Source organism: Puma concolor, chromosome C1 (genome assembly GCF_028749965.1).
Source record: "Puma concolor isolate L17-30 chromosome C1, mPumCon1.1.hap2, whole genome shotgun sequence".
Classification (NCBI taxonomy): domain Eukaryota; kingdom Metazoa; phylum Chordata; class Mammalia; order Carnivora; family Felidae; genus Puma; species Puma concolor.
Window position 1 is genome coordinate 27,343,680 of NC_141674.1, and position 27,240 is coordinate 27,370,919.

The following is a 27,240-nucleotide window of genomic DNA, read 5'->3' on the forward strand; positions in this document are numbered from 1 at the left end:
TTCGCCACAGCTGGGATTTGAGCCCAGAAGGCGTCTCAGAGCAAGCGGGAAGGGGGGGGGATTGAATTCACGCCCCGCTACCCACCCCATGGGGTCGCCCCAAAGCCCCGCCTCCCCTTGAACGGTCGCTGGGGAGAAGGGAGAAAGCGGCCACAGCGTGTCTCTTTAATGCGCGCCCCGGAGGCCCAGCGCGCCCCCGCCACTATAACTGGAGTGCATGGAGCGGGCTGCGCTCAGAGGAAGAAGGGAGGGCGCTGGGCACCCGTTGACCGACTTTTCCAAGTGTGATCAGCGCCCGTCCGGCCCACGTCCCGCCTCCATGGATCCGCCCGGGGGCGCCCACAGCTGAGGACCCGACGCCCGCCCGCCCGGCTCTCGACCGAGTGGCACCCCGCCGCCCCAAAGGGACCCCCGCGGGCTGTGCAGGCTCCCCGCGCCTCTTACCGCAGCGCTCGCCGTCGGGCGAGGGCTCCGCAGCCGCCACGCCTCGTGCCCCGCGCTGCCCACCCCATGCTGGTGCACACTTACCCCGCCATGGTGAGTAGTCTCGGGGCCCGGGATCCGGGACCCCGAGTGCTGGACCTGCCGGACCTCCACCTCCAACGAAACCTCGGAGGGAGGGGGCCACAGGGACTCGGCCAGCGGCGGACCGTGCGGGTGCGCGCGCGCGAGACCGCTGTCCCAGCCCGAGGCTCCGGCGCCCGCGGGCCACCCTGGGACAGACCTCAGGCCCCCGGACGCGGGCAGGACGGCAGCCGGATCCCCGCGAGCTGAGGAGGGTCCTCTAGGGCCGAGGTCCTTTCAGCTGCCAGCGAGCCGCCTAACGCGCCCCTCTCCTTCCCCAGGAGCGCCCCGACGGGCTGGGCGCAGCGACTGGCGGGGCCCGCCTGTCGTCCCTGCCCCAGGCGGCCTACGGGCCGGCGCCGCCACTCTGCCACACGCCGGCCGCCGCCGCCGTTGACTTCCAGCCGCCCTACTTCCCGCCGCCCTACCCGCAGCCGCCACTGCCCTACGGCCAGGCGCCCGACGCCGCTGCCGCCTTTCCCCACCTGGCCGGGGACCCGTACGGCGGCCTGGCACCCCTGGCACAGCCGCAGCCTCCCCAGGCCGCCTGGGCCGCGCCCCGCGCCGCCGCCCGCGCCCACGAAGAGCCGCCCGGCCTGCTGGCGCCGCCCGCCCGCGCTCTGGGCCTCGACCCGCGCCGCGACTACGCCGCCGCCGTGCCCCGGCTCCTGCCAGGCCTGGCCGACGGGGCGCACGGCCTGGCCGACGCGCCCCTCGGCCTCCCAGGGCTGGCGGCGCCGCCCGGCCTAGAGGACCTGCAGGTGAGGCCCGAACGGTCCGGGATGGGCCAGGACAGGCCGCGGTGATTTAGGACTTTGGCTGGAGGCACGGTGATGAAGGCGGGCGCCCGACTTTTCTCTAAGCCTGCGACCTCTCACTCCGAGGATGAGTCCCACGTCTGGGTTAGATGCTGCCTGGCCATTAAGGCGTCCTGGCACCGACTCACTGCACGGTGCTGGGATGGCGGCAACCCTCGGTGGAGTAAATGGGCAGGGGTTTCGACCACTCCTCTCGCTCTCCGCTGGGCAGCGTGGGGCATCTGAGCCCCCGCTGGGGCAGCCTGTGCCCCCGGAGAGAAGCAGAGGATTTGCCTGTCCAAGGTTCAAAATTCCCCTTTCACATGGCATGGCGAGGTATCCAGGGCTCCAGCTGCACGGCAGTCCTGGTCCTGCGGGTCACCCCAAGCGTAGGTGGTGAGCAGAGGGCAGAGCAGACAGGACCAGGACCAGGGACTGCAGGAGCTTGGGAAGTGACAGGGGACTAGGTCCACAAGCACCCTTACCACTGCCTCTCCTATTTGCAGGCCATGGATGAGCCGGGAATGAGCCTTCTGGACCAGTCTGTGATCAAGAAAGGTAAGGAACAGCGTGCATCTGCCAGGGCAGAACTGGGCCCCCCACCCCATTCCCCGGGGTGGAGACCCATTTCCTTCCCCGTGGAGTTTGCCTCCTATGTGTCGCTGGGTTCAATGGCCAGCGGACCCTCTTACTAGTCCATTAGGGGGGCAGCAAAGGCTGGGGTTCTGGCCAGAGCCTGGGCAGCTGGGCAGGTTGGCATGTTGGCCCCCATCTTGCTCACTCTGCTCCCCAGGCCACCCATGCCCCACAAAGGGGCTTGGCCTCTTCCTATGAAGGGGAGGGCACTTTGGATCTGGAGTTAATTTGCAGAACAAGTTAAACTACTTTCCTGTTTCCTAAGAGGTGGGAATGGGAATGCCATTCCCATGGATTTCATTAAATTATTTCCTCATTACAGAGCCTTACCATTTCCTAGCCTGGCAAGCTTTCCTGTCCAGCAGGGCCTTGGGGTCGATTAGGGGGTGGGAGAAACTCGAGTTTCCCTGAAGAGTCTTCTCTTCTTTCAGGAGTCTCTTTACACATTTAGAGTTATATGAGTTGGTGTGTGAATATCGTCAGTTAGTCTGAGTGCAGGAGGGCCAAGGCCTGCCTGCTCCTGGATGTGAGTTCAGGGTCCGGTACATGTCTATATGTTTCTTTCCTAGGTGTCTTTCTGGTATTTCTTGGTGTGTAACTGTGACTGTTGCTAAGTGTGTGATGTGTGCCTACTAGGTTAGTGTATATTTCTGAGTGTTTGGGGGTCTCTATGTGTGTATCAAGGTCTTTGTTGTGTCCTGGAATTTGTTTGTTTGTTTGTTTGTTTGTTTGTTTTTGGTGCTGAGGATCTCTAAGCATGTGAGGATCACTCCCTGTATGTTTTGGTGGGTGTTTGTGTCTCTGCACTGGTAAAAGTCAGGGGTTTGAGATATGCCCTCCAGTGGATTTTCCTGCTTGGGGGACCGGGTTCTGGACGTGCCAGGAAAAGGTGAGAAAGAGAGAGAAAGAGACAGAGAGTCAGAGGGGTACAGGCTTTGGGTGGGCTCCTTAGATTTGGGGTGGCTGTCCTGGGAGGAATTCTATGAAGCCTGCAGTGCCTGGGGCAGGTGCTGCTCCTGTGGGATTTGGCTCCAGTTGTTTTTCAAAAGAAAGAATTCAACCCCAGGCTTGCTTTGCCCTCCCGTGTTGGGGGCTGAAGTGGGATTGGGGGCTGGGGGCTGGACTTCCAGGAGTTGGGGCTGGGTTACCAGGGGCTGGGAGTTAGTTGGACAACCTAGAGTATGGAGGGTGAGGGGGTGGGGGAGGGAAGATGAAGGGACAGGCTTCCTGGAACTTAGGTGAAGAGGACCCCGGGAACCCCCGCTTCCTGGAGCAGGAGCTGAGGTCGCAGGCGCTGCGTTGGTTTAGTGGATTTTTGGAACCCGTCGGAAGTAAGAGCTCGGTCTGCAGTTGGCAAAAAGAGCCTGTCGCTGGGCCCCCAGTTCCCGACTTCTGCCCAGGCTGGAGAGCCTGGGGGGATGGGGCTAGGCACACTGACTCCCTCGGGGAAGCCAGCCCCCCGCGTTTTGGGAAGGAACTCGGGATCCTCTGCCCTGGGGAAGGGTAGAAGGATCAGCTGGGGCTCTGAGTACCTTAAACCCCAATCCACAAGCAGGTCAAGGAAACTGGCTGCAAGGAGGAACTGGAATTGCCCCGAGTTGGTTTCTCTCAAAGGACATCAGCTGCCATAAATTGCGGGTCCTTGGTGTGCGCCGGAATCCCCGACGGCGGTCCTAAGACCGCAGTGAGTGCGGCCGGATTGTCCAGAGGGCTGCCCGCTGGGCCTCGCGGGGAAGATGTGGGCGCTGGTGCCGCGCCAGACGTCGGGGCCGGGGGCGCGCACACCCGCCGCACCGCAGTGCCAGCCTGTCGGTGGGAGAGCGCAGCGAGGTGGAGCGCGGCGACCTGAGCACCCCACTCCGGACGACGGGTCACACGGCCGGGAGCGCTGCAGCATAGGGAGGGGGGTGAGAGCCGGGGACCCCTGCGGAGGGGAGGGCCGGGTTCCGTAGCCGCGAGCTTGGCCTTGGGCCCGCGCGCCGCGCCTTTGGGGAGGAGAGAGGGTCAGTGCCGGCGCTTTCGAGCTTTGCAAAAGCCGAGGCAGAGCTGGTCCCGGAGGTCCTGACCTAAGCGGCTGCCTAGGCAGGTGACGGCGCGGAGCCCCTGTGGCTAAGCAGGCGGCCGGGCTTAGAGCCCTGCGCGCAGCGGGCACTTTTCGCCAGGGACTTCCGCTGTCGCTGCGGGACTCCGGGGTGGGGGGGTGGGGGGGTGGGCGTGGATTTGCGCCCTTCTTCGCCCTCAGGCCCTACCGATGACATCGGGAGCCCCTGTAATATCTTGAAGACCTCTGACACCCGCCGCGGGTGGTGGGGGCCCACCGGCCTGCCTGGGCCCTGGAATTACAGAAAGTCATTCTTGGCTGGCTGACGCATCAGATTCCTCCAGCTCCTCCCGGCCCTGGAGGGAGCGGCAGCTGTGTCACGGGCAGTTGAGATCCTGGGTGCGAAACGGAGGCAACCCCAGCCCTACCCCAGAAGCAGCCTTCCAACCACAGGGTATCGCCGGGTAGGGGAGCCTGGAAGCTCCCGAGAGCCCAGACCCTGGCTGTAAAACTTTCGCTACTCTAGGTACTTGTCCTGGAGGGGAGGGAAGCGAAGCCTCCGCCCCCATCACACACTTCCCGGTCTGCTGCCCCTTGCAGCCAGGATGTGGGTCCGGGGGTGGCAGACGGAGCCGAGGCCGACCCAAGGAGAAGCGAAGAGCCCTCCATTTTCTGCCCATGTTTGTCACCTACAGTATTGCAATCTTTCCTAGGGGCACAGAAAGCAGGCGGGACTGGTGGGGGAGACAGACCTGGATGGGAACATTCTCTAGCGGAGAAAGGTAGTGAGGGGGATCTCTACTGGTGGCTTGGGAGCTTAGAGGAGGAGCACTGAGTGTCTGAGGCTGGGGGGCTTCCTACAGGAGAGGTTAGGATGGGTCTCCCTAGGTGCATGCGTGTTTGTTGAATGAATGAGCGATGGGTTTTGAAGTCTGAGTGCACTGGGAGAGAGGGTGTACAAAGGGCTATGATATTTTCACCACACTAGGCACAGCATGTGCAAATGCCCTCCACTGTGGAAAAAGCCAGACAGGTTAAAAAGGTTGAAATCTGCGGGGTTTCTACAGCCACAGCTGGAGGGGAGTGGTTAAAATGAAAATTAAGATAAATACCTCCTCCCCACCAGGAGAGTGGGTGGTTGCCTAGTTGAGGGTGGGCTCTATGGTCCAATCTCTCTCAGGGTCTCCAGGGCAGGGGCTGAGGTAAATAGCCACCATCTCCTCTGCTCTCCTTGGCTCTTGGGAAGGAAAAGGAGGGGGAGGGTCTGGACTTCCAAGTGCATCTCTACAGGGCCAGGCCTAGGGTGAGGTAAGTGAACTACTCACCTCTGAGGCAAGGTGTAGATAAATAATATATCTCAATGCAATAATTTAAAATAAGAGGTATTGCCAAAAATCCATGATAAACAAAAATCCGAGTTTTGCATAAAGACAGGATCTGATCTGGCACTTCTGCATTCCTGCCTCACTCGCCTTCCAGGCCTCTGCCCCAGAAAGAGACTGAAAAACCAGTGCCCATGCAGACAGAGTTTGGATGGTAGCTGAGGGCCACATGGGACAGGGGAGTGAAGGTTAGCCCGAAGGAAACAGCCACCCAGGGGAGATGAGGAGGCTCCGGTGGGCTGGGAGGGGTGTCGATACCCCTCCTGTCTACCTTTCTCCAGCTGCACCCCACTGCCATGGGGACCAGTATACCCTAAGTGTGGGCTAAGGAGCCACATACATCAGAATCTCTTGGAGATGCTTATTTAAAAATGCAGATTTCCGGGGCGGCTGGGTGGCTCCGTGGGTTAAGCAGTTAAGCATCCATCTTTGGCTCAGGTCATGATCTCACAGTTTGTGAGTTCAAGCCCCCGCATTGGGCTCTGTGCCGACAGCTCGGAGCCTGGAGCCTGTTTCAGATTCTGTGTCTCCCTCTCTCCCTGCCCCTCCCCTGCTTGCAGTCTGTCTCTCTCAAAAATAAACAAACATTAAAAAAAACTTTTAAATGCAGATTTCCTGGGCACCACTCCACACCTATTTGAGTGAGAGTCTGTGGAAGTGTGGCCCTGGAACTTGCATTTTTTAACAGATTTGTTGAAGTAAAACTTACATACCTAAAACTCACCCATTTAAGAGTAAAATTTGATGATTTTTAGTAAATTTATGGACTTGTGTAGCCATTATCACAATCTGCCTTTTTTTTTTAAGTTCATTTATTTGAGAGAGAGAGAGAGAGAGAGAGAGAGAATGCTAGTGGGGAAGGGGCAGAGAGAGGGGGACAGAGAAGATCTGAAGTGGACTCTGCACTGACAGCAAGGAGCCTGATGTGGGGCTTGAACTCACCATCCAAACTGTAAGATCATCTTGACTTGAGCCCAAGTCAAGAGTCAGAGGCTCAACAAACTTAGCTACCCAGGTGGCCCCACAATCCATCTTAAGACATTTCCATCACCCTCCCCAAAATTCCCTCATTCCCGTTTGTAGTTAATTCTTATTCTCACCTCAAGCCTTAGGCAACCACTGATCTTTCTTTCTATAAATTTCCCTATCCTGGACATGATATATCAAAGGAATATATAAATATGCAAACGGTGCATCAAGCTTCTTTTACTAAACATAATGTTTTTGAGGTTCATCCGTGTCATAGCAGGTGAGAGTAGTTGAGAGTAGTTGGTTTCTTCTCGCGTTGCTGAGCTGTACTCCATTGCATGGAGGAAACACATCTCATGTATCCATTCATCAGTTGACACTTGGATTGTTTCCACTTTTTGGCTACTATGAATAATGCTGCTGTGATCATTCATATGCATGTCTTTGTGTGGACATATGTTTTCATCCCTCTTAGGTAAATTCCTAGGAATGAAATTGCTGGATGTTATGGTAAGTTTGTATTTCATTTTCTAAGAGACTGGCATGCCATTTTCTAAGGGGGCTCTTCTGTTCTACATTTCCACTAGCAACGTGGGAGGGTTCCAGTTTCTCCACATCTTCACCTACACCTGATTGATTTATAATAGCCATCCTAGTGTACTTCAGTATAGTTTTAATTTGCATTTCCCTAATGACTAACGATGTTGAGCACTTTTTCACGTGCTTACTAGCCATTCATGTATCATTTTTAGTGATATCTATTCACATATTGTGACCATTTTCCAGTTGGGTTGTTTATCTTATTATGGAGTTACAAGCCTTCTTTACATATTTTGGATTGTCATCCTTGATCAGATATGTGATTTGCAAATATTTTCTTCAAGTTTATGGCTTGTCTTTTAATTTTCCTAATAGTGTCTTTTTTTAATTTTTAAAAAATGTTTTATTAATTTTTGAGCGAGAGAAACAGAGTCCAAGTTGGGGGTGGGCAGAGAGAGAGAGAGACACAGAATCCAAAGCAGGCTCCAGGCTCTGAGCTGTCAGCACAGAGCCTGACATGGGGCTTGAACCCACGAGCTGCGAGATCATGACCTGTGCTGAAGTTGGACACTTAACCAACTGAGCCACCCAGGTGCTCCCTTAATAATGTCTTTTGAGGTGCAAAAATTTTTAATTTTACTGAGTCCACTTTATTTTCTTTTATGGATCATGCTTTTTAGGGTTGTATCCAGGAACTCGTTTCCCAGCAAAAAGATTTTTCTCCTATGTTTTCTTCTAGACGGAATTGATATTTTAACCAGCCTTCTGGGAGAATCTGTTGCACACTCCCCACATTCAGTGGTCAGACAGTATCTACCACCTGTGGATGGAGTGTGTAGACAGGTGTGAGTCTTGTCTGACACGTTGAACAACTAGGTGCTCTTGTGTCTGTAGTAGGAGTGTGTGTGTGTAAATGGCTTCTGCTTGTGTGATGGGGGTGGGTGTGGGGTGGGACACCATGAATATACCACTTCAGCCTCGGGAGTCACTGTGGTGCGGGAGGCAAACACCCGTGTCCCTGCTTTGCAGTCTGTGCTAGTTTAATTCTTACCTCCATGACTGTCCCTTTCTCATGCCACCCCCTTCCTAACCTTGGGTTCCGTCCTTCTTGACATTTTTGAGGGAAGAAGCTCTGAGGACAAGTGGGGGGAAGCAGCAAAGTCTGTCATTCACATACACAAACATCCACCTGTCATGCACCTACACTTAGCAGCACCTGTATTTGCATAAATCCAGCATACACTCTGTTTAACTGTATCAACAGGAGCAAAAGCACTCGCAGATATCCATATGCATGCTGCCACATTCCTACAACACTCAGGAGGGCAGAAACTATGTCTGTGTGTACAGCTGGGGATTAGCGCTCCTTCAGTGAGTAGGTGCACACATGCACAACCTTGCTCCTTGCTCTGTCCGTGACAGGCATCATGGTTTGTGTAGAGTCATTTGAGACACACGTATGCTCACATATGTCCCTATTTGCACATGCACAAACAGCCCCACACAGCCTCGGTCTCCCTCCTGTCTTATGGGGCCTGGCCTCAGGGAGCCCCTCGTTTGAATAGAAGTTGGGATGGAGGAGGTTGCTGGAGGAGAGAATTTTCTGTTCCTTCTGACTACTCCCTCTGGCTAGGGGTCATGGGAGGGAGGATAGTCATTCTGCCCTTCTTTTTATTTTTAACTTATTAATTTGTAGGTTTTTTTTTTTTAAGTCAAGCTTGAGGTATAAGTAACCTTATGTGTACATGTCTCTGAATTTCGACAAATATAAACATATACTCATATAACTACCACAATATGATATAGAATAGTTCCATCACCCCCAAAAAAGTCCCCTCAAGGCAGAGGGACAGAGGTGAAGAGGGAGCCTGTGCACAGGCCTGGGAGACACTGGGGCGGGAGGTGGGGATGGCTGTGGTTGCCTGTCCCGTGTCCATGTGTCTGTTGAGTTAGGACATCTTTGCTCCGCACTCTGGGAGGGGACTCGGCTTAGGAAAAGGTCAGCGAGGCAGGATCAGAGCCTGTTTCTAATTAAAATGTTGATATTTTGTCACCAGGGCTTTTTTACATTAATTCATATTTTTTAAAAGATTGGATTAAAGTACCGTTTATCACGCTTGCTGAGTTTTTGGTGCCCCCTTAAATTTTGCTCCCAAGGCGAGTGCCTTACTAGCCTCACCCTAGTTGGTCCTGCTCTGGGGACAGGGAACTTGCCTGGGGTAGAGTGTGTGCTGTTCATTCTCCCTACATCCACCACCACCACCACCACCACCCCAACCTCCGCCCTTTTCCACCTCTCCCTTATCTCTTGGCCCCTCCTTGGTGCCTGAGTGGGGACCCCAGGAGGAAGGGCACTTTTACTACCAATCACTAACAAAGGGATGAGGCTCTCCCAGCGCCCACCCTCTCCCCCAATCTGGGCTGTGGGCCATCACTCTTTTTCCCATTTCAGGTTTCAAGGGCCCTTGCTCCACTCATTTATCCCACATTCACTGATGCCCATTTATGCCAAGACCCTGCCCTCAAGGCACTGCTGGCTGGGAGGGAAGACAGCTGTGGAAGCAGACACGAAGGTTCAGTGTGGTAAGGTCAGGGCTGGAGGGAGACAGGGGGCTGGGGTCGTGGGGCCAGGAAGCTATGCCCTGGGGATGGTGCCCACACTGACACTTGGGAAGGAGGAGGCCTGCTGGGGGTGGGGGTGGGGGTGGGGGTGGGGGTGGGGATGGACAGTGAGCAGTTCTGTGGGGCTCAAAGAGCTCACACGCTGATGGTCCCCCATCCCAGGTGGCACTTCACTGTGTTCCATGCAGCTTGTGCTGGGTTTTTAAATTTTTGAATTGGTCATCAGGGTCCAAAGGCCCAGAGATTCCACATAGAAATCCAGAATCCTGGTTTCATCAGCAAACAAACCAACCCGGAGTTCTGGCACTGTTGGTGTGTCCTAAGGGGTAACCCTCAGCCAAGTAGCGGCTTTCCACAGGGCGCCCCCGGTCCCCCACACCTTGCTTCCTTGTTACCTGTTGTGCTCCCTCTTTGAAGTCTAGAGCTGCGCTGTCCACTGTGGGAGCCACCAGGCTCATGTGGCTATTGGGCACCTGAAATGTGGCTAGTCCAAATTAAGATGGTCTATAAATGCAAAACACGCATTGAATTTTGAAGACTAAGTACAAGGAAAGAAGGTAAAATGGCTCATTAATAATTTTCAAATAGTGATTACGTGTTTCCGTGCTAGTATTTTTGACACATGGGGGAAAATAAAATATATTAAAATTGACCTCACATGTTTTCTTTTTACTTAAAAACATTTTTTAGAGATAAGAGTGTGAGCGGGGGAGGGGCAAAGAGAGAAGGAAACACAGAATCCAAAGCAGCTCCAGGCTCTGAGCTGTCAGCACAGAGCCCACACGGGGCTCGAACCCACAAACTGTGAGATCATGACCTGAGCTGAAGTCAGAGCCTAACTGACTGAGCCACCCAGGCACCTCTCTTTTCACTTTTTTTAAAATGGGTACTAGGAAACTTGAATTTATATATGTGGCTCACAGTATATTTCTGTTGATCAGTGTGGGTTAAGAGCCTAGAGGACAACTGTGGAACCAGGCAAGAGGGGCAGGCAGCAGCCAGAACACTAAGAGGGTGTTATATGGAAGGCACTATGATTAAGGATGTGAACTTTGGAGTCTGTGATCAGAGTTCAAGACCCATTTCTGCTCCCTACTTGCTGTACCATCCATTCGAACCTCCTGAACTCTTAGTTTCTTCAGTTTGGAATGGGGATGGGTAATAGTATCTACCTCACAGAGCTGTCCACTTGGTATACAGTTGGCACTCATGATAGGCGACATCATTCTGCCTGCTATGACGCTGGCATTTGATTCACAGGGAAGTGATGGGCACTGATGGGTTTTAGTCTGGAGGTCAATGTGTTTCGGAAAGATCCCTCTGAAGCAGGGCAGGGAGACCAGAACAGAGCTGTGCCAAATTTGGGGTAGGAAGTGAGTGAGCGTCTGTGCACCTGTGGAGAAGTGACTGCATCCAGGGCCCAGTGGGAAAATGAGAGCCTCAGGGCAAAGTGACGGACAGAATGTGGTGGGAGAGGGCAGTGTGGAGGCACCACTGAGGTTTCTGGCTGGGGGCCTGGTGGAAGGTGGGAATGCACATCCAGAGACAGAAAAGCTGGAGGGGCTCTGCCAGGCCGGGAACCGGTCAGCCTTGCTTACCTCTGGGTTCCCTGGCACACAGTGCTCGGCAAATATTTGCTGAATGGCTGAGGGCTAAGAGTGCTGCCTTTGAGACCACAGTCCAGGGCTTGCTACTGGTTCTCAGTCTAGCAGCTGTGTGATCTCAGGCACACTGCTTCACCTCTCTGGGCTCCAGTCTCCTCATCTATAAAATGGGAATAGTAAACATAGCCCCCTCATGGATTTTTCTGAGGATTCAGTGAAGTTATCCATGTGAGCACATAGCACAGCGAGTGTTCAGTTAACTGTTGGCCCCAGGCTTCCCACTAATCCACACACACCCCAAACCCACACACAAGGACCACCGTCTCTCCCAAGGCTCTCACTTCCTTGGAGGAAGAGAAGCCCAAGTGGAAGCAAGTACTTCGATTATTTTCTCTTCCACTTGAGGCTAAGCAAGAGCATGGAGGAAGAACTTTCTTTCTGAGCCAAGAGCATCTAAGTGGGTTTGAGAAAAGAGTCCCTTCTCTGTCCTACATAGATTAGTCGATAGTTTTTGGGAAAGGGGCTGTGGAGTGTGTCTCTTTATTCTTGTCTCCTTGAGCATCCCATAGTGACTTGGTAGGGATGGGGACAGCGTCAGAGGCCTAATGGGGGCATAACCTTCCTGCCCCTGACATGTGGGAGTCCAAAGTCTCCAGGCCTTCACTGGTCTGAGGGTGGAATGTGGGGATCACAAGCAGGCAGGGGAAGCTGGGGACTCCTTTCGTTTGTGCAGACCTAGCTGGGCCCTGCTGCAGTGACTCAGGGAGCCTGTCTCTGTATTTCCAACCTTCTCTTTGGTTGCACCTGCCCAGACTCCAGGACTCTGCAGAAGCTTTTTGAGTTTTAATAAGGAACCAGCCTCGCTCAGCAAAGGAACGCAGGTTCAGGACCCAGGCAATTCCAGATTCAATTTCCACCACCCATTAGCTGAGTGGACTCGAGTGAATCATGTTAACCTCAGTGTGCCCCAGTCTCTTCTTTTGGGAAGCAGGGACAGTAGGATAGCCCTCAAGCGCTGCGATGTTTAGACTCAGCTGTGTGCCTGCATGTGGCATGGTGCCCAGCACACAGTCAGTGCTTCCTCGACTCTCCCACTGCACAGCTGCCTAGAGCCGGTGCCCTGTGGTCCCTGGCTCAGTGTTTCTCTCTCCCGTGCTCTTGCTTCTGTTCTGCAGTTCCCATCCCCTCCAAAGCCAGCAGCCTCTCGGCCCTCTCACTGGCCAAAGACAGCCTGGTTGGTGGCATCACGAACCCCAGTGAGGTCTTCTGCTCCGTGCCAGGCCGGCTCTCTCTGCTCAGCTCGACATCCAAGTACAAGGTGACGGTGGGGGAGGTCCAGCGACGACTCTCACCTCCCGAGTGCCTCAATGCCTCCCTCCTGGGCGGTGTCCTTCGCAGGTAGGACAGTCAGCCCACAGTTCCCTGCCCAAATCCGAGGTCATTTCACACCTCCTTAGGGGAGCACAGAGGGGCCAGTCTCACCCCAGGCCACAGCCTCATCTCCATTTCTGCCTCCTTGGGGAATTGTGCCTGTTCTGGGGGGCAGGCCCAGGTCCCCAGCAGCTCCTACAGGTCTGTGGGCTTGGGGGTGGAGGTGGGGAAAGATGCCTGGTCACAGAGAAGGGATGGAGGGCTTAACCATTTTGGGCAGAACAGACAAGGCTGGGTCTGGAGAAGAGAAAATGCCGTCTTCATCCCCTGCCCCAAGGAAGGGACGCCCCATTCCCTGTGGAGCATGGACCTCTCTGGTGTGTTTGTGTTTTGAAGTCCATGGTCTGTCTTCATAGTTTGGTGTCTGTCCCTCTCTGTGCACATCCTTGTGCCTGGGGAGAGTATTTGTGCTTCAGGGCTGGGAGTTTTGATGTGTCTGAGGACAGTGTGTTTGTGTGTGTGTGTGTATGGGGGACAGCCAGAAGTATATGTTCTCATGAGTGTGGGTTTCCTGTGTTACTTCTAGTGGGGTGTGTTGGCTGGAGTGTGTCCTGCTCTGTGTGTGATTGCACGTGCTTCTGGAGGTAGACATATGTGTGTTTACAGGTCTGTAGCTCTGTGTGGAGGCTGCATTTGTGCACATGTGGGCGTATCTCTATTCTTGGTCTCTTTGAGCACCCCAGAGAGGCTTGTATGAGTCCATGACTGTCAGTACATATGTCCCTGGGATCCTGGCTTGGTGTGAACATGTGTTTCTGTGTCCCTGAGTGTCTAAGTCTGCGTGTGTCTGCATATGCCTGACTCTGTGGGTATGTGTGTGTGTCGTTATTGCCCTGGGTGTGTGTTCATTTGTGTGTGTTTATATATGTGTCCCTGGGTGACGGTGTGTCCCTATGTCTCTCTGTGTGCATGTTCTGCACATGGGTCTGTGTGTCCCTGGGTATCTGTGTATGGCTCAGCTTGTATGCTAAAGTGGGGAAAAAGGACCCCAAGATTCTGGCCTACCCTTCCCCACCCCAGGCCATCCCTGCTGTTGACAGGATTGGAGAGATATGAGTGGCTCTTACAGCAGGGTGCTAGACCCCCCCACCCCCATCTTGGCTGCAAAGCCAGTGAGGTTAGGAAGATATTGGGAAGAGGCTGAGAGAGGCCCCTGAACATCCCCAGGGCCAGACCCAAGCCTTGGCACAGGCTGTTGGGAGGCAGAAAGGGCCTGTTGGGATCATTTAGACATACGCTTCTTTCTTGTCTTCATAGTGTCTGTTTGTCTCTCTCCCCTGTGCATGTCAAGGGCCAAGTCCAAGAATGGAGGCCGCTGCCTGCGTGAACGGCTAGAGAAGATTGGGCTCAATTTGCCAGCTGGCCGTCGCAAGGCCGCCAATGTGACACTTCTGACTTCACTGGTGGAGGGTGAGTGAGGCCTGAGGATGGGTGTCAGTGTGAGCATGAGGGGAACTATGTCACCCAGTGTGACAGCGTGTGGCTGTCCCTGAGACAAGAGGGTGTGTCATGTATGAGTAAGGGGTGTGTGTGATACATGTGTATAGTCTTTATGTGCATGGGCATGCATACACATGCAGGTGCATGGGGGTGAGGTGGGGGTAGGGGAGGCGTGGCCAGTGTTTGGAGGTGGTAAAGGGATGAGGGGATAAGAGTCCCTTCCCTGGACGTTGACAACCCTGGGCTCGATCATCTCGAGCCCAGGCTCTGGGATACATGGTGGCCTCAGCTGCCACCCCTGAGCTCAGAGCCCATCCTCCACAGCCCCAAGAGCAACGGGATTAGGTCTGAGGCTGCTCTGGGAGGGAAACCATAGGAAGTATCTATAGAAGTAGGATGGGGCAGAATAGTCCCTGGCCAGGGGGTCTGAGGTCCAAGGCTGTGCTCCAGGCTCAGAGGTACACCTGGCTGTAGTGACAGCTCATTGCTCTGCCTCTCCTCCCCGCAGGAGAGGCCGTGCACCTGGCCCGAGACTTTGGCTACGTCTGTGAGACTGAGTTCCCAGCCAAGGCAGCTGCCGAGTACCTGTGCCGACAGCACGCTGACCCCGGGGAACTGCACAGCCGCAAGAGCATGCTGCTGGCCGCCAAGTGAGTGAGGGCGCCACGCATGGGTGCTTTGGGGCACCATGCATAGGCACGTGTAGGTGCAATGCAGACACAAACACCAAGCATGGGTGCACTGGACACCACTCACATGTACACATGATGTGCAAGTGGCCCCACAGGGACACACGTGGACACGTGAACATTTCTGGGTTCTATGCATCAGCAAAAATGGTGTCACAGACAGGCTTACACAGGCCCATGTGTGCGTCCCACACGTCCATACACTGCCCCATGGCATCACCGGCCCCAGTCCCAACATGGTGGTCTTGCTTCCCCTGCCTGAGCCTTGCCCATAGGCCCTTTTGCTCCGGTGACTTCCCTCAGGGCACCAAGACATACCGAGCTGCAAGCTGACCCTCTCTTGTCCTTGCTTCACACCTGACCCCTCTGCAAATCCCCTTGGTGGCTCCCTCACCACCACTCACATGCTACAACCTCAACTCTGGTCTCCTAATCTCACTCCTAGACCTCATCCCAGTGCCCAACCATTCCCTCAGATTTCCTGCACGTGCACTGCTCCTCTGCCCGAGAACCTTCAATGCCCACCCCACCCCCCCAGCTACTGCATTGATTTTCAAACTAGGTCCTGTGCGATGCCTTAGGGCCTATTTAATGAACTGGTATTCCATTCAGATTTCATTTTTAGAAGGGTCCCATTGCAAGAAGAGGCAGAAAGAGGTAAGAAGGGTTAAGTCCAGACTCCTTTGAGGACCCTACAATCTGGCCAGCCCAAACCCCACCCACCGCAACTGACTTTCTGGCTGTATCCTGCCCTCACACCTGCTGCTTAGAACAACATCCAGTCCCCCACCTCCACTCTCCCTCCTTCAGGGCTTCTAAGGCAGAAATGGAGTCACAGACTCAAAGACCTGCTGTGTCTCCTGGGACGTGTGAGTTCATATCGTAGCTGGAGAAACATATCCAGGACAGGACTCTCCTTGCTCATTCATCAATGAACTTATCAACTCTGGGGCCTGGTCCTGTGTAAAATGCTGACTGGCTTCCACGGTGAGGCAGAGGTGAGACAGGAGTTATGTTCTCCTTCCTGAGCCACATGCAGGATGCAAAGAAATGAATAGTGGCCATGAACTGGAGCTAGACTCAAATCCCAGCTTAGTCACTTGGGCAGGTCACCAAACCTATCTGAAACCAGTTTTCTTACGTGGTGAGAATGGTTAATAACAGTATGTATCTGTTGTGAGGATTAAGTGAGATGACGCATACAGTGTTCTTGGCACAGCATCTAGGCCTCAATTCATATTCACCACTATTATTTTAGTTCTTCAAGGCAGATTCTGGATTGTTCCCTAATTATTTCAAAGAAAAAGCTCTGTGAAGCACTGGGTGTTTGGGATGGGAGTGGGGAAGGGATCAAGGAAAGCTTCCTGGATAAGGTAGTAGAGCTGGATTGTGAATGTGGGCAGGACATCCACAGGCAGAGATGGTAGGGTATTGGCATATGCCATTTACTAGCTGTGTGACATTGGGCAAGTCAGTTAATGTCTCCAAACCAGTTTCCTTTTCTGTAAAATGGGTATGACCATCACTTGCAGACTATTGACAGTGTCAGCAATCATAAATATATAAAAATTGCCTGCACACAGTAGGTCCTTCTCTCGGCTCAGACCTTTGTCCTCTAACCTCCACCCCTGCTTCCTCCCTCCACCAGGCAGATCTGCAAGGAGTTTGCAGATTTGATGGCTCAGGACCGCTCACCACTGGGCAACAGCCGCCCAGCACTCATCCTGGAGCCCGGAGTACAGAGTTGCCTGACACACTTTAGCCTTATCACCCATGGCTTTGGTGGGCCCGCCATCTGTGCTGCCCTTTCTGCCTTCCAGAACTACTTGCTGGAGTCACTCAAGGGGCTGGACAAGATGTTTCTAAGTGGTGCGGGCAGTGGGCATGGTGACACCAAGGCTTCAGAGAAGGATGCCAAGCACAGGAAATAAATGCTTCTTCCACTGCCTCATCCCAGAGCGTTTCCCAAGGCCTGAAATGAGGCCTTAGTTCCTGGGGGTGGGCCCGAAAGGATTAAAAGGTGGAGCTTGAATCAGGAAAGAAAGAGAACATTCATCCAGAGACCGTGGGTGAGAGGGAGAAGGGGAGGTGGCCTCTCTGCGATGGTTTGTTGGTAAGTTAAGGGCCCAGATGTCTGTCGCATGGGTGCAATTTTCTGACCCTTGATTGCTGAGAAGTGCTTGGACAGGGAATTGGCATGGAGAAGCCTGGTTTTGTGGCTGAGCCCTGTGCCTCAGGGCACCTGGGCGGCGGTGGATTCTCCTAGAGGCCAAAACCTTGCTGTTTTTACTGATGGCAGGAGGGAAATTGTTAACAAACCAGAGGTGCTGAGGAGTTGGTGCCCTCATCCCAGAATCTCCTACCCCCAGAAAAGGGGTGCTGGCAGGGGGCCCCCGTGGGTTTCTTGGAACCATCCCACTCTTGGAAAGAAGTGGGCAGGAGGAAACCCCAAGGAGCAAAGATAAAGCACAAATTACAGAACTTGAATCCAGGCTGCACTTCACAGTCCTATTGCTGTTTGTCCTATTTATTTATGTATGTTGTAATTAAATTTGAAAGTTTAAAAATGTCGAGTGCAACTTATTTATCCCAATGAGTGGAGGACTCATTTCACTGTTTTCTGCTTACACACCAAGACGTCCGGCTGGACCAGGATGGAGAGGGAGTTTTTGCTCGCAAAGGGCTGTGGGTGGGCCGGGAAGGAAGAAAGATTGTATCAGGGACCCTGAGGTTGTCATGGGGATTTTGTACTTGCTGTTGTTTCTCTTGACCCTGCAGTCCATGTACCTCTTTGACTCTCCGATGGCTTTCTCATTCTTAATAAAACCTATTCATTGGGTATGAAACCTCCCTGTCCTTCTTCAGCCCAGGCCTGGATTGCCTCTCAAGAGAGCAAGGGGCCTCTAAGGAGGAATCACTGGAAGGGGCTGTGGGCACCTCTGTGTGAGGGGTATAGAGAGTGGGTCTATTTGCTTTGTCAGCGTCTGTTACTTCTGTGTGTGTGTGTGTGTGTGTGTGTGTGTGTGTGTGTGTGTGTGTGAATCCCAGGGCTGTACATGTACTCTTGTAACTTCGTGGGCCTGTGTGTAAATGTGTCAGTCTGGCTGTTAGGTCTGTGTGATATGTTACCATGACCATTGGTGGTGGGTCTGTATGTGTCAGCATGAATGCTCGTGACTACGTGTGTGTGCGTGCGTGTGTGTGTGTCCCCGATGCTAATTCAGCTCTTTTTGAGGATTTCATTCGCTAGGCATCTTTTCTTTCCTGTATCCATCAGTCTCTCCATCTACACAATCATCTACTACATCACTCCCCAAAGCACTCACGTTCTAGGGTCTCTTTCCCCATTTATTTCCTTGCAGTTAAAAGTTTTTGAAAGATTGCTATACCTCTACCTCCACTTCCTCACCCCCAATTCACTCTTTAACCCACTTCAATCTGGCTTTTACCCCCACCAGTCTACCGAAATCCACTCAGCAAGGTGATCAACAGCCACAATGTCAAATCCAAAGGCCTTTTTCTCTGGACTTAGCAGCACTTGATAGGCTGACCACTTTCTCTTTTTTGAAACACTCTTCTCTGTGGCTCCCAAATTCTGGTTTTCTCCGACTTCCATGGTTCCAACTCTGGCTCGTTCTCTACTTGACCTCTGTTGGTGTTCCCTGGGGACTTCTGCCTGGACTCGAGGCTTGCATGTGAATCAGGATGTCTGATGTCTCCACTGGATTGTCTACCAGGCATCTCAAATTTATGTCCAAAATGGAGCACGTGACCAGGTTCTCAAATCTTGACCTCCTCCACAGTTTCCCTCTCAGTAAATGGTACCACTCCCCACCCAGCTGCTCAAGCTGGAAATGGAGGAGTCCTATTTCTTTCCCTACACCCAATGCATCAGGTCCATCCTCTTTTATCTCCTCTGCCACTACCCTCGTCCTCAGGACTACTGAAGTAACTTTCAACTGGTCTATTTTTACTGGTACACCTTCATACTAAGCCCTGCAATGACCTGGACTTTGTCTACCTCCAACCTTCAACTATTCTCTTCATCATTCCCTTTGCTCTAGCCACACTAGTTTCCTTTTTGTTGCTGCAATTACCACTTAGTTTTGTGCCTCAGGGTCATTGCACTCACTGTTCTCTTTGCCTGGAATGCTCTTCCCCAGTTCTTTGCAGGTGTGTCATCAGACAAAGATGCTGGGAGTTAAGGGAACATGAAGTCCAGGAAGCATCTCCTAGGGAAAGGTCCAAAGATGTGATTTCTTTTCCCAAGAAGGTTCACTGCTTCATCCCACCCATATGAAAGGAGGAATGGAGGAAAGGCTGGAAGTATGTATGCTCTGCTTTAACCAAAGCCCTGCGCCTGGCAAGAGACACTCAACCACTAAAGCTGTTTGAGACTACAGGAAGTTGAGGGGATTAAATGAAATAACAGACATATAGCACTTAAACAATGTTCAGCACGTGGTAATAAATCAATAAAAGGCTGTAAATATCTCTAAGGTGAACATGGAGGGAACCAGTTTATCATCAACCATTCAGTGCTGGACAACTTTCCCTAAGTTAACCATGTAGTCCTCACCAAGTTCTATTTTAGAGATAAAATTCTAGCTCTGAGCAACTTGACCAAGGTCAGAGAGCAAGTAAGAGGGGCTCATACAGGTCTGTCTCTTCCACCCCTCCATTCCCACTGCTCCACATGCCCTCTGCAAAGGTGCTCTCAGGTCTGAGTCAAACAAAAGTAGGTTCTCCAGCCCTACGGGCCCTAAGGCTCTTGTCCTCCAGTATATGGTCAAGATGGTAACAGTACAGAGGCAGGAGTATACTGTGGAGAACATAAGTGGCATAAGAAGCTTCTAATGAGGTCTCAGAATTTGACTCTTCCCAGTTAAGTTCTGTTTGTTGGTGATTCCACAGCAAAATATATTGTGTTTTATCCCCTGACAAACTGGGTCTACCCCTACGGAAAGTAGATGATGATTAAAGAAAAAGTATATACAGATTACATGACTTCTTTCTCACAAAGCAAGTAGCTGTGAATTAAATGGAGAGTATTTAGACTAGGTAAGCATCAATGTTTTGAGTTCATATTCATTTCTTTAAACCTTTTTAAAAATGTTTTATTTATTTTTGAGAGAGCACAAGTGGGGGAGGGGCAGAGAGACAGAAGGACAGAGGATCCGAAGCGGGCTCCACACTGATAGCAGTGAGCCCAATATGGGGCTTGAACTCAGTGAACTGCGAGATCATGACCTGAGCCAAAGTCAGATGCTCAACCAACTGAGCCACCCTAAGTGCCCCATATTCATTTGTCTTAAAGGATCACGGTGCTCCTGAAGGAACAAGTAGCCTTTGACCACCTTCCCTCTTTCAAACCTCATGAAGTTAGGTGAGTGAGGCTGAGCAGGCCTTTCTCCTGTCAAACACAACCTCCTAACACACAGAGGAGCTAAGTGAGCAGCAGACAATTAGGATACTGAGAACTTTTGCCTGCGTCGCGCAAAGGGCCCAGACAAAGAACAGTGAAAGGACTCTGGGCTTCAGGCAGAGCGGGCTCAGCCATTGTTGCTGAGCTGGGAAGCCAAGCATTTCTCAAGCTCTCTCAGCACCCTCCTCCACCACTCAGAGGTTCCTTGTCCGCTTCTCCAAACTCTTTACTAGTCAGGGCTCAGCTTCCCTACCCTGAGGCAAACCAGCTGTTCTCTTCTCCAACCTATCTCCTCTACCCCACGAAGGAATAGATTGCTTTCTGTGTATTAATCACCTGAAAGCAGATGGGAACCAATCGGAAGACCATCCTGAGCAGTTCGGGCATGAGTGTTAAACAATCAGTGAATTTTTTCAAACTCCAGGAAATCAATTTAGAGGGATACAGCTGGCATTAAAAAAATTAACTCTGGTGGAAGAAAACAGATGAGAAAACAGCGTATTGCATTATGACTCAATCACACACATATACATTATCTGTAAGAAAAATTTCAAGAAGCAATGCTTACCCTTCCAGTGGGCATATACAGGTGTGAAGTCATAAATGTATGTTGAGGCCATGGAAATTCAGTTGGATCATGGGCTTTATGAAGTATGAAAGAGGGAAAAGAAACTGGGGAGCTAGCATGGGAGAAGATTATGAAATGCCTCACATGTCAAACTAAAGAACTGGGTTTTATTCTAGAAACAGTGGAAAACCATCAAAGTTTTAAGTGAAAAGATGTATGGATGGTCAAATTTGTAGAGTACAGAGAAAGAACTAGAGAGGAAAAAGATTAAAAGTAGAGAAGGTAGGAGGCTGTTAAAATAGTCCAGGAAAGAAGGTGAATGATAAACCAGAATACTTGGGAGTTTTACTAAAAGAGATTTAGGAAGTAAAACTGCTACAACTCAGTGACTATGTGAAGGAAGGAGAAAAAGGCACCAAAAATGGTGCCTAGCTAAGTGCAGTGTGGCATCCTGAACTGTATTCCAGAACAGAAAAAGGACATTCACGGGAAAATGGGTAAAATCTGAATAAAAGTCAGAGCTAATACTAATGTACTAATCAATATTGGTTTTAGTTTTTGACAAATGCACAGTGGCTATGTAAGATGTTAACCTAAGGGGGAGCCAGGGGAGAGGTATAAGGAAACATTGCATTATCTTGTGCAATTTTGTATAAAACCAAATTTATTCTAAATTAAGTTTCTTAAAAATAAATGATGCCAGGGTGCCTGGCTGGCTCAGTCGGTAGAGCATCTGATGCTAGCGGTGAGATGCTTAGGAATAAGTTGATCTGGGGCTCAGAAAAGAGATATGGATTGGAGAAAGGAGACTGGGAGTTAGGGTAGGCTGGTGGACTTACCCAGCTTGCCCTGGGGACACTTCAAAGACAGAGAACCATTTCATTCCTGGTGACGCATGGATGCAGAATAACAAGTTTATTCCTGGTGAGCAGTGGATGCAGTATCACAATGATTATATACTTACCGCATACCAGGCCCTGTTCAAAACGCTTCACATTACCTCATGGAATCCTCCTAACTATCCCCCATGGAATAGGTACAATTTTGACCATTTCACAGATGGGAAAACCATGAAGCAGGACTCCTAAATTTTAGTACGGATACTCAACTGGGGCAAGCATCAGAATCACCTGTGGAGCTCTAAAAATAGATGCCTTAGAAAAAGACCCAGAAATCCAGCCAAAAGCCAAAACCTATGCATATTCATAGTGGTAGTAGAGGTTGAACCAGCTGTGGTGATATGAATCTCCTTTCCCCCATTTGCCCAATGATTAAATTTCTTCTTATGGTTTAACCATCTACCACAGGTGTCTCACAAAGTATATGACATTCTAATCTGATGTTAACACAATAGTTAGTACAAAGGTTCTGAATGTAGGTAGTATCTTAGAGAGATGGTATTTTACTTCAGATAAACAAAAGAATTATCTGTATATGGTATTAAGAGTAGCACAGAACTGGATAAAGTAGGGCTCATCTTAGTTTAAGACCAAGTGGGGTTTAGGGGTACCTGGGTGGCTCAGTTGGTTAAGCATCCCACCGGCTCAGGTCATGATCTCCCGGTTTGGAAGTTCGAGCCCTGTGTCAGGTTCTGTGCTGACAGCTCAGAGCCTGGAGACTGCTTTGGATTCTGTGTCTCCCTCTCTCTCTGCCCCTGCCCCACTCGCACTCTGTCTCTCTCTTTCTCAAAAGTAAAACGAGACATTAAAAAAAAAAAAAAAAAAAAAAAAAAAAGACTAAGTGTGTTAACTGGACCAGCAGCAGCAGCATCAACTGGAAATGTTAGAATGCAGAATCTCAGGCCATACCCCAAACATGTAGAAGCTACAGGGGTAGGACCCAGCAAGCTGTGTATCAATAAGCCCTCCAGGGAATTGAGATTCATGCTTAAGTTTGAGGACCACACTCTAAAGAAACTTCCATCCAACCATTCTCTATCATGGTTGAAGACACAAATTACTTAGGAAGCTTTAAAAAATATTCCTATGTCTAGGCCCCAAACCTGCTTAGTTAGAATCTGGGAGTGAGTGCAGCCTAATCATGTATAAAAAAGAAAACTCCCCGGGATGATTCTGATACATACATCCAGTTAAGAACCATCATTTTAGTGGCACTGATCAAAAAACATTTACATTATTCATTCCCAAAAAGCTAGATTAGGAAGTAATACAGGTATTTGGTTAATTAACTACAGCACATCAATTTAATAGAACATTGTCCAACTGTCAACAATCAACAAGAATAAAATAGGTATATGTATACTGATATAGAACAATCTAGTATATGTTAAATTAAAAAGCAGTGGGGTGCCTGGGTGGCTCAGTCAGTTAGGCGTCTGACTTCAACTCAGGTCACAATCTCACAGTCCGTGAGTTCGAGCCCCGCGTCGGGCTCTGGGCTGATGGCTCAGAGCCTGGAGCCTGCTTCCAATTCTGTGTCTCCCTCTCTCTCTGTCCCTCCCCCGTTCATGCTCTGTCTCTCTCTGTCTCAAAAATAAATAAACGTTAAAAAATTAATTAATTAATTAAAAGCAGTATGCAGACCATTTACAAATACTTTTAAGAGGGGTTATGTGTGTATGCGTGCACGTGCATACATGTGTGTTCGTGCTTTATACAGAAACAACCTCTATCTTAAAGGGTAGGTAAGAAATTAGTATCTGAAGTTTCCTCTGGGAAGGGAAGCAGGTGATCAAATTATAGGGACAGCAGAAACATTTTTTACTGTGTGTCTTTGTATCACTTGCATTTTTTACTAAGTGTACGTATTATGTATTCAAACTAATTTTTATTTTTTAATGTTTATTTATTTTTGAGAGAGAGAGACAGAGTGTGAGCGGAGAAGACATAGAATCTGAAACAGGCTCCAGGCTCTGAGCAGTCAGGACATAGCCCAATGCGGGGCTCGAACCCACAAACAGTGAGATCATGACCTGAGCTGAAGTTGGATGCTCAACCAACTGAGCCACCCAGTCGCCCCTCAAACTAATTTTTAAAACGTTAAGCTTGGGGCGCCTGGGTGGCTCAGTCGGTTAAGCGGCCGACTTCGGCTCAGGTCACGATCTTGCGGTCCGTGAGTTCGAGCCCCGCGTCGGGCTCTGTGCTGACGGCTCAGAGCCTGGAGACTGTTTCACGTTCTGTGTCTCCCTCTCTCTCTGACCCTCCCCTGTTCATGTTCTGTCTCTCTCTGTCTCCAAAATAAATAAACGTTAAAAAAAAAAATTTAAAAAAAAATTAAAAAATAAATAAAAAAAATAAATAAAAAATAAAACGTTAAGCTTAGGGGTAAAAAGAACCACTGCTTTAGGGAAATGAGACATTAGCAAGCAAGATATATGAAAGAGCTAGACGGGAAGGAAGCTAGGCAGTGAAACAGAACGCGGGCTATCAACTAAACGGACAATTAGAGCATTAATGAAGGGAAAGGGGCAGAAGGAAAGACAGTCCCAGCAAAAAGTCCAATGCAGATAATCCTTTCTCCATTTCTGTCCTGAAGTGATGATAGGTAAATGGAGACTCAAAACAGACAGCTCAATGTATCCAGATTCAGCTTTATTCTGAATTAACCATCTATCAAGGATGCACGTCAAAAGAGTAGAAAAAGACGAAGGAGCCCATCAAAAAAAGTTCCCTGGCAAGTTGGAGGGAAGGCATGAGGTTAGGAGCCCTGTTTAGGAAAGGAAATGTTGTCCAGGTCATGGATGCCATTTTTGTCAATGATTCGAACACTGAAGGTTGGCAGATTCAGGATGAAGCGTTTCTGGAGCTGCAGACAGAGATGAAGAAAATCAGTCAAAAAGTATTTACTGAGCACTAACTATGGGCCAGGCTCTCTTCGAGGGCACTGGGCATACAAGCAGATAAAAAATCCTTGCTTTTGTGGAGCTTATATTGTACTGGGGCAGTCAGTACTCAGACACTGAAGAAACCCCAAACTGCAGCTGGAGGCTGGAAGGTGGTGCAGATGCAGTTGGAGCTTGTCTCTGGTCAGTCAGCTGATGAAAGAGTAAGAAAATCCAAAGCTCTATTCCCCACAGTCTGCTACCAATCAGTCTGGTAAACACAGTCTTCTTTCTAAAAATGTCTCAAGGTAATCAGCCTACAAAGAGTGATTGCTCTAGGAATAAGCTTTGGACCAAAGCAATGTATTCCTATGTCCCAAGAATTTACTCCAGTCACCATAGCCCCACCCACTGACATTATAAGGACTGACTGTGTGACTCTATCTGTGTGTGTGTGTGTGTGTGTGTGTGTGTGTGTGTGTGTGTGTGTGTGTGTGTGTGTGTAGCCACAGGAATGGTGGAAGGGTGTTGGAAGAACTGCTCTTGGAACAACCCCTACTTCCAACTCCTGCAGTCCAAGCTGACCTGTGATTAAAATAACACCTCCGCACTCTCATTAAGACTCTCTGCTTGAGAGGCTGTTCCAAGCAAGCAGTGCTCTATTGTGCATGGAAGCAGACAGCCCCACTAACCTGGCTGGTGATTATAGAGGAAGACGGCTGGAGGAAATCTTGGCTTCTGTGGCCACCCTTCCTGGACACCTCACTTAGTCTCCAGAGGGAAGGCACAAAGCTCTCTACTTGCTCCCTTAGAAGCATATCCCAGAAATGTCCACCTCCCCAGGCCCAAGCCCTCCCTCCTGTGATATTTCCCATCTCCTTTACAGCTGAGGACTGGGCATCAAAAACCTGTTCCATTTCCAGAGTCTCCTCTGGCTGATGACTCCTACATCCAAAAACAAGCTCTAAAATCAAGAAAAGGTGGCAAGAAATCTGGGTTTCTAAAATGATCATGTTTAGGGTCCATAGTGAATAAAGTCTCAAAGCCCTTGATATGCCAGTGGCTTCTCCCTGACACCCCCTGTAACACTTAGGACTCCTGGACTAATATGGTCTCTTAGCTGGATGACTAAGCAAAGTACATGAGTTTGTCCTCAGTTTCTGCTTTGTAAAGGGGATTTGCAAACATGAGGAAGAAGGGGGACACTGTGGACTGAAGAAGACAGCGTTGTATAAGAGGCAAATTGACATTATGCTCAGTGCTCCCACCTGCTCTCACCCACCTGCTCTCTCCTAGACCACAAATTCAAGTTCATCCTTAGGCCACAAGAACAGTAAAAGAATTTAAAAGCCTAAGGGAGCTGCTTTCTCTTCCTCCTCATCCTCCATACATAACCCGAAGCCTTAGACTCTTAGCAGCAGTATTAATGGGCGGGGTCCACATTCCTGGCCTCATAAACTAAAGGCTACTCTCCTCTTCTGCTTAAAGCTTCCCAGTTGCTTTCTATGGCCTCCTGAATTCTCAGGGAAGCCTTTCTCTCCAGGACTAATGGACTGTTAAGAGAGCAGACACAGGGCACCTGGGTGGCTCAGTTGCTTAAGTGTCTGACTTCGGCTCAGGTCGTGATCTCACGGTTTGTGGGTTAGAGCCCCACATCGGGTTCTGTACTGACAGCTCAGAGCCTGGAGCCTGTTTCAGATTCTGTGTCTCCCTCTCTCTCTGCCCCTCCCCCACTTGGCACTGTCTCAAAAATAAACATTAAAAATAAAAATTTATTTATTTATTTTTATTTAAAAAAAAATTTTTTTTTCAACGTTTATTTATTTTTGGGACAGAGAGAGACAGAGCATGAACGGGGGAGGGGCAGAGAGAGAGGGAGACACAGAATCGGAAACAGGCTCCAGGCTCTGAGCCATCAGCCCAGAGCCTGACGCGGGGCTCGAACTCACGGACCGCGAGATCGTGACCTGGCTGAAGTCGGACGCTTAACCGACTGCGCCACCCAGGCGCCCCTAAAAATTTTTTTAAAAAGAAAGCAGACACCTGGGGTATGGCAACCCCAGGTGACACAAATACAGCAGGTATTAAGTCTAAGATAGTTCTTTTATTTTTTTTTAATTTTTATTATTTATCTTTGAGAGAGAGAGAAACAGACACAGCAGGAGCAGGGGAGGGGCAGAGAGAGAGACACACACAGAATCCAAAGCAGGCTCCAGGCTCGGAGCTGTCAGGACAGAGCCCAACACAGAGCTCGAACCCACGAACCGTGAGATCATGATCTGAGCTGAAGTCGGACACTTAACCAACTGAAGCGTCCCTAAGGTAGTAGTTCTTAAAATATGACCCAGTTACCGCCTGCAGCAAAATCACCTGGGACTGCTAATCAAATACTCAGACTCTACACCAGGACAACTGAATCAGAATCAGTGGTAGGAATGGGAGTAGGGTAGTCACGAATCTGCTTAAAAACAAAAATAAAAACAAAACAAACAATCAAAAAAACAGTTCCCAAGATGATTCTTATACATGCCAAATTCTGAGAATCACTAGGTTGGATGAGCCAAAAAAAGATAACTAAATTGTAAAATTGACATTGATGGGAGGTAACCCATGAGAGTTTGTTACCCACCAAACTCTATCCCTGGTAGCAACTTCACATCTGGTTAGTGTGTATTTATTACACCTTCTGGCAAAGATCAGGGAAAAACTGCAACCAAGGAATGAACAATATTGGCAAACAGAGATAAACAT

The 27,240-nt window shown here is 50.4% G+C and overlaps 2 protein-coding genes and 1 long non-coding RNA gene across 5 annotated transcripts in view; 1 reads left to right on the forward strand and 2 right to left on the reverse strand.

The window, feature by feature from the left end:
• The first annotated feature begins 359 nt into the window (after positions 1 to 359).
• Positions 360 to 17,242, forward strand: TFAP2E (transcription factor AP-2 epsilon). Its single transcript, XM_086716443.1, has 7 exons — positions 360 to 537; positions 846 to 1,325; positions 1,868 to 1,919; positions 12,331 to 12,553; positions 13,878 to 13,996; positions 14,535 to 14,676; positions 16,364 to 17,242. The coding sequence occupies exons 1-7, from the start codon at positions 511 to 513 to the stop codon at positions 16,644 to 16,646; spliced, it is 1,326 nt and encodes a 441-aa protein (XP_086572569.1). The 5' UTR covers positions 360 to 510; the 3' UTR covers positions 16,647 to 17,242.
• LOC147577914 (uncharacterized) lies at positions 17,227 to 23,713 on the reverse strand. Its single transcript, XR_015254606.1, has 2 exons — positions 18,848 to 23,713; positions 17,227 to 17,398 (listed from the first exon to the last, which is right to left on the reverse strand). It is a non-coding gene; the product is annotated as an uncharacterized LOC147577914 (long non-coding RNA).
• Positions 23,714 to 24,238: 525 nt separating this feature from the next.
• PSMB2 (proteasome 20S subunit beta 2) overlaps positions 24,239 to 27,240 on the reverse strand; it is a 33,878-nt gene continuing 30,876 nt past the window's right edge. For all 3 annotated transcript variants that reach the window (XM_025934784.2, XM_025934782.2, XM_086716444.1), the window contains one exon: positions 24,239 to 24,473. In XM_025934784.2, the coding sequence (XP_025790569.1) occupies positions 24,366 to 24,473 (108 nt within the window). In that variant the 3' untranslated portion in view covers positions 24,239 to 24,365. The remainder of the gene's footprint in view (positions 24,474 to 27,240) is intronic.

Bases quoted from the DNA above. Each gene is read 5' to 3' on its own strand.
- TFAP2E (XM_086716443.1), top strand. From the start codon at position 511: ATGCTGGTGCACACTTACCCCGCCATG. The intron at 538-845 runs GTGAGTAGTCTC...CTCCTTCCCCAG, and splicing joins TGCACACTTACCCCGCCATG to GAGCGCCCCGACGGGCTGGG. The intron at 13,997-14,534 runs GTGAGTGAGGCC...TCCTCCCCGCAG, and splicing joins TCTGACTTCACTGGTGGAGG to GAGAGGCCGTGCACCTGGCC.